Here is a 9,126-nt window from a genome sequence, read left to right as displayed (position 1 = left end):
GAAGTTGCCAATCAATAATATTGCAAAATACCTCAACACGATAATGATGTGAGACTGTATTGTCACCAAGTCTCCTTTGTGATCTTAAAGAGCTAACATATGGCTCCTCAAAGTTAGGTACCAAAATGTCATGCTTGATACAAATTAAATAAAGACACCCTAGCAATAAGAGAATCCCATTCTTCATCCCTATACGCTTGCAACTTTATTTTTGCTACTTCAACAAGTAGCATGGCATTTGCCAAATCTTGCTCCTTTTTTTGTAAGCATTTATTAAGCTCATTTGTGATTGCTAAAACATCACTCATCAAATGCAACATGAACGCAACCCCATATGTTCGACAAGCTTCAAGATATCCCATTGCCTTGGCTCTTTCATCCCATAATCGTGCATCAAGAACAAGTGATTCAAGAACATTAAGAATAGAGCCAAACATAAGAATAAAATTGTTGAAAGATTTAAAATGAGATCCCCAACGCGTATCACAAGCTCTTGAAAGACCGAGTTCTTGATTCAAGCCCCTACCGGTTGTAAGCTCACCCAAATCTAATGCCTCTTGAATTCTTTCTTTTTGAGAATCTCGAAATTCATCCATACGCTTAAAAGAAGATCCCAATACATTCAAAATATTTGAAACTAATACTACAAGTTTTCCCACTTGAATACATTTTTTCGAGACCGCAACAAGAGTTAGTTGAAGTTGATAAGCAAAACAATGAATGGAATGGGCCGATCTACTTTCTTGCCTAATCAACATTTTAAGGCCATTGATTTCACCTTGCATATTGCTTTCCCCATCATAACATTGTCCACGCACATATGATAGACTTAAGGAATGTTGAGCAAGTAAATTAGCAATTGCCCTCTTTAGAGATAAAGCACTAGTATCTTGAACATGAACAATGTCAAGAAGCCGCTCCATCACAAATCCATTTCTATCAATATATCGTAAGACAATAGCCATTTGCTCCTTGCGTGACACATCAAAAGACTCATCAACTAGTAAAGAAAAGTAGTCACCATTTAATTCCTCAAGAATAGCTTTAATTGTTTCTATCTTACAAGCCCTGACAATATCTTTCTGAATTATTGGAGAAGTCATTTGATCATTTTGAGGAGCATGTTCTAGTACATAATCATGAATATTATCACACTTTTTCGCATACCATGAGAGAATTTGAAGAAAATTACCCCTACTAAGTGATGATTTAGATTCATCATGACCTCGAAATGCCAATCCTTGAGTTATAAGAAGTCTTACTACATCAACTGAAGCACTTAACCGGAGCCAATATGCATGCTTAAATTGACTAAATTGCATCTCAAGTGCAAAATGAATAGACTGTTGTACCCGCAATAAATCTTGACATTTTTTTTTGACTGGTTATGTGGGTTGTTCGGTAGACCAATATGTTTTCCAAGATTCTTCTTTTTCTGCCAACTCTTAAACCCAATAGTTGAAAATACTTCACCCCCACCTTGATTAGTGTTGTAGCCTTTAAATAGATAACAATACAAACAATAGACTGCATCTTTACTAACACTATACTCCAACCAATCATGATATACATCATCAAACCATTCAGAATTAAAACGACGCATTGATCTAGAAATATTCGTTTGAGGATACTCATGCTGAAGCAATCGAGGTTGACAAGGACCATTAATAAGGTATGCTCTTCTAATAACATCACGATGGTTTGGATGATAGTCCAAGATTGGGGTTCTTTCACCCGAATCATAATTTAAAGTACTCAAATCAAATTCTTGAGAAGAAGGTAATGGTATTTCTGAATGGTGGGCATTTGCTTCCTGGTTAGGTTGACTAGAAGAAGCTACACTGGATTTCGGTACTTTGGTAAAATACTTCTTTACTGAATGTTGAGACTGAATAGTAAAAAGTAAGAATGTTGTTAGAACTTAAAAAAAAAAAATAGTTCTGTAGACAAGTTTTGTTCCTTGACTTACCAAGTTACTGTATTTTAAAGTGTTGTAAACATTTATACTTCTGTATATAACAAGCTGTAAAAACCAACATAGAGAAGAACATGGTTGCATAAACAATGTATATAAAGAGTACAATTAGTTGTAACAGATTGATTGAATCTTTATTTAATAATCCTATCGAGTTAATATATTAGTACTATTTATCTCCTCATTTATGAATGTATATTTGGGAAACTAGAATTATTGATAACAGTTATCAGTTTCAAGAAAAAAACTACAATTATTGATAAAGGTATGGAACTACAATATTAAATGCAAGAAGATCGTTCTTCACACCAAAACATACATACATTCATTCATGTACAAAATGATCAAAGATGGAAAAATGGATAATCATACTCGACACTGTAGCTCTAGCTTCTATTAGTACTATTTCCCATATATATATTCGTAAACAAAAAAGCAACAACTAAAACTGCTAATCTGCTTCTTCAAGGGACTGCATTAAGCTCCAATCATCGATTGGGGAGGGTAAGCAAATATAAAGAATTTTAGAAAAGAAAAAAAAAATAGAAAAAAGAAGGGAACTAAGAACTTACCGAAGAAGCCATTAACAGAGACCAGAGAGATGACCGACGGCCAGCAATGGCGAAATTAATGGACAGAACTGAACAGAAAAAAAAAATAAAAAATGGCGAGGATAGTGGAGGAAGAGAGAAAGAAAACTAGCGGAAGAGAGAGAAAACGTAGTGTTTTTTTATTTAGTATTTGACTTTGAGCTTAGGGATTTGAGTCCAATTGGATCTGCCCACTGCCCCCTTACTACTAAACTACATCGTTTCATTTAGTGGACCTCTGAAAAAAATTGGCTGAAACAAATGCTGACAGCCAGGTTCGAACCCGCGCAACTTGTGCGAATCTGAATCCCCTGCGCCGCTGAGCTGCGCCTTTCGTTTGTGTTGAGGGGGTTCAGTATTAAATATATACACATAAAATAAAAATTTGACTCTATATAAACAGCGTAATTTTTCGACTGAGGGGGTTCGGATGAACACCCTGGACTATACCTAGATCCGCCCCTGTAAGGCATAGTTCTTTAAGGAAAAGTTTTGCCCCATAAGGCATAACTAAACTATGCTTTGAGGAAAAGTTATGCCCCCTCCGGCATAACTTTAGTTTTTCCTTAAGGACTTTATGCCGGATCCGGCATACAATCCTTAAGGAAAAACTAAAGTTATGCCGGAGGGGGCAGACTTTGCCTTAAGACATATTTTTTTTTTTTTTACTTTTCAAGGCAAACTTTTAATTATGCCTTAAGGAAAAGTTCTGCCTTATGGGGCATACTTTTAGTTATGTCTTAACTAAAAGTGTGCCCCATAAAATATAACTAAAAGTACGCCCCATAAGGCGGAACTTTTCCTTAAGGCATAACTAAAAGTTTGCCTTAAGGAAAAGTTCTGCCTTATGAGGCATACTTTTGGTTATGCCTTAATTAAAAGTCTGCCCCATAAGGCATAGTTCCTTAAGGAAAAGTTTTGCCCCATAAGGCATAACTAAACTATGCTTTGAGGAAAAGTTATGCCGGAGGGGGCAGACTTTGCCTTGAGACATATATTTTTATTTTTTTTACTTTTCAAGGCAAACTTTTAATTATGCTTTAAGGAAAAGTTCCGCCTTATGGGGCATACTTTTAGTTATGCCCCATAAAATATAACTAAAAGTATGCCCCATAAGGCGGAACTTTTCCTTAAGGTATAACTAAAAGTTCTGCCTTATGAGTCATACTTTTGGTATGCCTTAATTAAAAGTCTGCCCCATAAGGCATAGTTCCTTAAGGAAAAGTTTTGCCCTATAAGACATAACTAAACTATGCCTTGAGGAAAAGTTATGCCCCTCCAGCATAACTTTGATTTTTTTCCTTAGGGACTTTATGCCGGATCCGGCATACACTCCCTCCAGCCCTGCCTTGCGAAATTATTTTTTTATTTTATGCCTGAGCGGGGGTTCGAACCCAGAACCTCAGGTATCCAAGCTAAGGGCAAAACTTAAAGACCATAAATATGAGGGGCAAAATTTAAAGACCGCAACTATGATGGGCAAAATTTAAAGACCGCCCCAAAAGAAGGGCAATTCTGCGAATTGCCCGAATATTTTAAAATAACATTTGGTAATCACTTACATTTGAAAATATTAATTAATTCGTCCATGGGCTAGGCTGAGTTGGGCTAGTGTTTTGAAGGCCCTTCAAATGACTTTTTTTGGCGCGGATTGTCCTTCATTTGGGGTGGTCTTTAATTTTTGTCCTTCAAATTGGTGGTCTTTAAGTTTTGCCTTTCGTCTAATACCCCGAGGTTATAGGTTCGAACCCCAGCTCAGTAAAAATAATCGCAAGGCAGATGTTTGGATTCCCAAGACAGAATTTTACAGAATTTTGAAGAGGACTACTATGGGATTATGGCAGATGATTGCAAACTAACACTTACTAATGGGGCAAAGTTTGCATGCCTGATGGGGCAAAGTTTCTTGCAAACTATGCCTTATCATGTAGAGTTTGCTAAGGCATAGTTTGCAGGCAAACTCTGCCCCATCAGGCATAATTTGCCTGCAAACTCTGCCTTAAGGCAGAGTTTAGCAAGCAAACTATGCCTAATGGGCCAGAGTTTGTAGGCAACCTCCGCCTAGCGATTTTTTTTTTTAATTTCCGCCTGAGTAGAGGTTCGAGCCCTAAACCTTGAGGTTTTAGGAGAAGGGCAAAAGTTAAATACTTTCATTTTGATGGGCAAAAATTAAAGACCACCCCAAAATAAGGGCATTACTGTGAATTGCCCTTCAAATGATGCGTTGTTCAGAGTGGACAATTTGCACGATTGTCCTTGTTCTGGGGGTGGTCTTTAATTTTTGTCCCTCAAAATTATTGGTCTTTAATTTTTACCATTCGCCTAAAATACCCCGAGGTGCTGGTTCGAATCTCGGCTCAGTTAAAAAAAAATCGCAAGGCAGAGTTTTGTAGCAAAATTAGGCCTATTCGGGCAATAGAATTTCAGCAGAGTAAGAAAAAAAATTCTGCCTTGCAAACTTTTGCCTTAAGGCAGAATTTGCCTTAAAATTATGTCTTATGAGGCATAAGGCCTTTTAAGGCAAATTCTGCCTTATAATGCAGAATTTTCGCGAAGCTTTGCCTTGCGAAGTTGTTTATTTTTTTAATGAGCGGGTATTTGAACTCAAAACCTCGGGATATTTTCAGCCACTTTTTAAGTGAAGGGAAAAAATTAAAGACCAGTGCCTTTGAAGGACAATCCGTGCAAAAAAATGGATCTGAATTTTAGCCTGCGAAGATTGAGTTGGTAAGGCCATTTTGACAGCTCCACGCTGGGTTAGTTAGTTATTGTGGTTACAAAAGATATTATATCTCTATTGTACTCTCTCAGTCCTAATTTATGTGACATAAATTGACTAGGCATGGAGTTTAAAAAATAAATGAAGACTTTTGAAACTTGCGGTCTAAAATGTCATAGATATTTGTGTTGATGTAAATCATTTCATTAAGTGTAAAAGGTGAAGATTTAAGTTGAATTATTTTTAAATATAGAAATGTATTATTCTTTTTGGGACATGCTAAAAAAGAAAGTGTATCACATAAATTGGGACAGAATGAATATTATTTTTTGAGATAATATATTTGCATTCATTGTTTACAAATTTAAACAACTTGACTAATCTCAAGTTTACATGATGTTAATAATCTCCAGTGTAAATATAATCTCCGGATATATCCATGTAGAAATCAGAATGCGCGGAATGATATTTATCAGTTGTAAACGGAAATAAGAAAAAGAATACTACTCAAATAACATAATTGATGGGTATAACATCAAATCTCTATTCCCGTCGAAGTTTAAATGTAGTGTTGGTTGAGATGTCATATCTTTCAATTGATATATACACAATTGGAGAGGCAGATCACCAGTATGAGCAATTAATCCTTATTTGGGAAAGATTAACACGGCGCTTCTTATATCATCTAATGATTAATGAGTATTAAATTGAAGTTCTCCTATATTACAGAAGACCGTCAATTCCTATCCCAAAAATATACTTATAATACTATGCTTTGTCCTCTTCTGATCTTATGTTGAAGTATCTAGTGTAGTGTGGTGAAGTTGTTCCTCACCATAATTGGCATGCTTCTAATGTGAGAAAGCACCATAATTGTAAAATTAGAGATGACACAAAATTAACACATGAACTTGTGTACAAGAGCAGGAGCGGACAACACAGCTTCAATTGTCGGAAAAACTTAAATACATTTGATACTTAAAGAATCATCATAAATACATTGCAAGTCAGTGTATATAATTTAAATCTATGTGCATTTTGTGATTCGCTCGGCTCAATTAGCGAATGATTTACTGGCATAATCTCAGATTTCCAGTGCTTGCCGCCACTTCTTATGATCTTCAACTACATTTTCTTGCAGGCATAAGGCCAAATCAAACTTCTGTGTACATGAAATCAGTGAACCGAGTTTCACAATTTCAATAATTTGCTCTTCACTTAGTTCTGGGAAATTCTTGTCATTGTGTAACATTATGACATGGCTTTTTAGCTCGGGACGATTCTGCTCCTTTACAAAGACTTCCTCTTTCTTGTTGTACATCACATAGAGCACCATTTGGAGGATACCAAAAATGAATCCCATTACATTTGGAAGCTATTCATTGAAAAGAAATGAAGGAAAAATATTAGCACCAAAGTTCAAGAAATATAGATGCATGAAAATTAAGAGTTGGGAGTGAATTAAGCCAAAAGAAAAGCTTACAGCAATGTTGAAGTCTTTTAATAGAAGACCATAGAAGAACCACATAACAGCGCTTAGAGTGAGCAAAACAGAGAGGAGAAATGACATGTACTCCACAGTCTTTGTTTTAATTACTTGTCTCTGCATTAGATGAGAAAATGGATACCATTATTTTCATTCAAGAACAAAGAAACCAAAAAATACATACAATGATAACTACGTCTCAGTCTCAAATAAGTTGAGATTAGTTATATGAATCCTCACTCGTCATGTTAATTACTCCATATAAATTCATCTTAGGCCAATACTATACAAAATAGAAATTAAAATATAAACAAAATAAAAATTACTGGAATGTCATTATATTTTTTACCAACCTACAAATCTCTGAAAGGTAAGACATAAAGTAAAAGTGCTTACAGGGCAAAAATATATTTTCAACTAATAGATATCGCGTATATAGATACCTCAGAAAAGAATAAAGGAAAACATAGTGGTTTTTCAGCAATTTATATGTTGATTCTTGCATGAATAAAATCTTACCACTATGCATAATGGTGTTGCAAACACACATAATGAAGAGACAAGGCAAATGGATCCAACCACTTGCACACGAACTACTCCTTCGAATAGAAATTGAGTGACAAGGACAATAGCTCCAAAGCCACCAATCACTGATAAAAGTAGTAGCTTTACAGTTTGGACCTGCATTTAGAGGTCCCAATTTTTATTTTCTTTCTATAGAACTTTTAAGAAATAATTAGTGTTGAATTTTCTTGTAAAAATTTAATTACCTGGGCTTCCTTTGGTGCATAGAAAAGGTAGAAGCCGACATATATAGTTTCAATGAAGCACCCAAATGAGTTTATAGTGATGAGAAGGGTCGTGTTGGTCTTGAGAAATGCATAGTAAATCCAAAGCATTGCACTGAATAGAGCAATCACATATGGAATTGGTTGATAGCCTTCTGTTGATTTCTTCTTGTAAATGTTATAAAAGGTCGGCCTGCAGGACCACAAGTTGTAACACGAAAACAAATGTACACTTAGAAAGAGGGGAGGAGGGGGGGGGGGGAAGGAACGTAAGGAACAAGAGACTTACAGTGGAGAAAGGAAAACAAAAAAGGAGACAATGTTTCCTGAGAAAAAATGGAAGCAAAAGAGGGTTAAAAATCAGAAGTGTGAAAAAACAGGAAGAAATAAATATACATAATTATCCATGATATAAATTATTACATAATGTATTTAATTTATTCGTGTATAGCTGTATTTTAATACTAACAAAACGAAAGTGATTTACCTAGGACACCAAATGCAAAAGCCCAGTGACCAGAAAAATCAGCCATTCTTTTTCTTTTTTTCAAAATTAAGAAATGCCTTGGCTTGCTCTGTTACTCGTTAACAATTGCAAGAACTTCATATTTCTATTTGACAATGAAACGAAGAGGGCTCAGACTGACATATTTATATAGCAAGAGTAGGAAAGTAGGTGCATTAGTGGAGATGTTTCCTTTATTGCTTTCTTTTTATAATTTCTATAAACACCAAAGCACTTTCAACATTGGTAACCTTTTTTTTTGGGTTAAGTGGAAGGGTTTCATAGCCTAAAAGAAAGGGGCCCCATATGGAACTTTTGTTACGTCATCTTCCAATCCATATAGGCACTAAGCTTAAAATTCATGCATTAAATTGATTGAGGGATACGTTAGATTCTCTTTTATTTTCTGTACAAAAGGTGCTCTTATTCAGCAGAAAGAATAGATCGTAAATTGATGGAGATCAGAGACCAACCAATGTTCTCCATTTGGCATCAATAATACAAAGTGGCCGGGGGGTGTCATCAATTACTACGCCATGGATGATGCAAATCATCAGAGTATAAACTGCTTTGGAAGCTCTGTTATAGGCTTATCTTGACTTGGTGGATTGTGCAATTGAACCAATTTCTTTGGAAATACTGATAATGTGGACTGTGGAGCATGATTGGCCAGGTTCTTTTCTATGTAAAGTAGGGTTTCACTGGAAGACGGGCCTCATCTACTTTGGCAACTATATATACGAGAAATTATAAATGTAATTCAGGGCAAACAATTTATTTTGGAACTCCACTAAATTAAAAATTGTTTCTCTTTTGGGTATCACCATTTGGTGTATTTATTAGGCATAGTAATTTGACTCATTAAAGGGGAAATCCTCCATATTAGGAAAGCAAACTTTGTTAGAATATCATGCCATGACATTTTGAGCGCGCACACAAAAGAAATCACCTAGTATATGACGACAGTAATACAAAGACTTTCCAGTATACATTAAAGAAAATGAGTCTAGAGTCAGGTACTCAGGTTCACTATCCCTTCTATCTCTGAATAATTGCAATTAAA

General features: G+C 35.5%; 2 protein-coding genes across 2 annotated transcripts; both read right to left on the bottom strand.

Annotated features, from left to right (window-relative positions):
- Positions 1 to 128: 128 nt before the first annotated feature.
- On the bottom strand, positions 129 to 1,322 carry LOC132617188 (uncharacterized). The gene has a single exon (XM_060332141.1). The coding sequence runs from the start codon at positions 1,320 to 1,322 to the stop codon at positions 129 to 131; it is 1,194 nt and encodes a 397-aa protein (XP_060188124.1).
- Positions 1,323 to 6,210: 4,888 nt separating this feature from the next.
- LOC132602545 (bidirectional sugar transporter SWEET12-like) lies at positions 6,211 to 8,200 on the bottom strand. Its single transcript, XM_060315374.1, has 6 exons — positions 8,046 to 8,200; positions 7,848 to 7,884; positions 7,541 to 7,751; positions 7,290 to 7,451; positions 6,768 to 6,887; positions 6,211 to 6,659 (listed from the first exon to the last, which is right to left on the bottom strand). Exons 1-6 carry the CDS (start codon positions 8,089 to 8,091, stop codon positions 6,369 to 6,371), a joined length of 867 nt encoding a protein of 288 aa, XP_060171357.1. The 5' UTR covers positions 8,092 to 8,200; the 3' UTR covers positions 6,211 to 6,368.
- Positions 8,201 to 9,126: the final 926 nt, after the last annotated feature.

Source organism: Lycium barbarum, chromosome 1 (assembly GCF_019175385.1).
Source record: "Lycium barbarum isolate Lr01 chromosome 1, ASM1917538v2, whole genome shotgun sequence".
In the NCBI taxonomy this organism is placed as follows: Eukaryota; Viridiplantae; Streptophyta; class Magnoliopsida; order Solanales; family Solanaceae; genus Lycium; species Lycium barbarum.
This window is presented reverse-complemented; position numbering and strand designations above follow the sequence as displayed.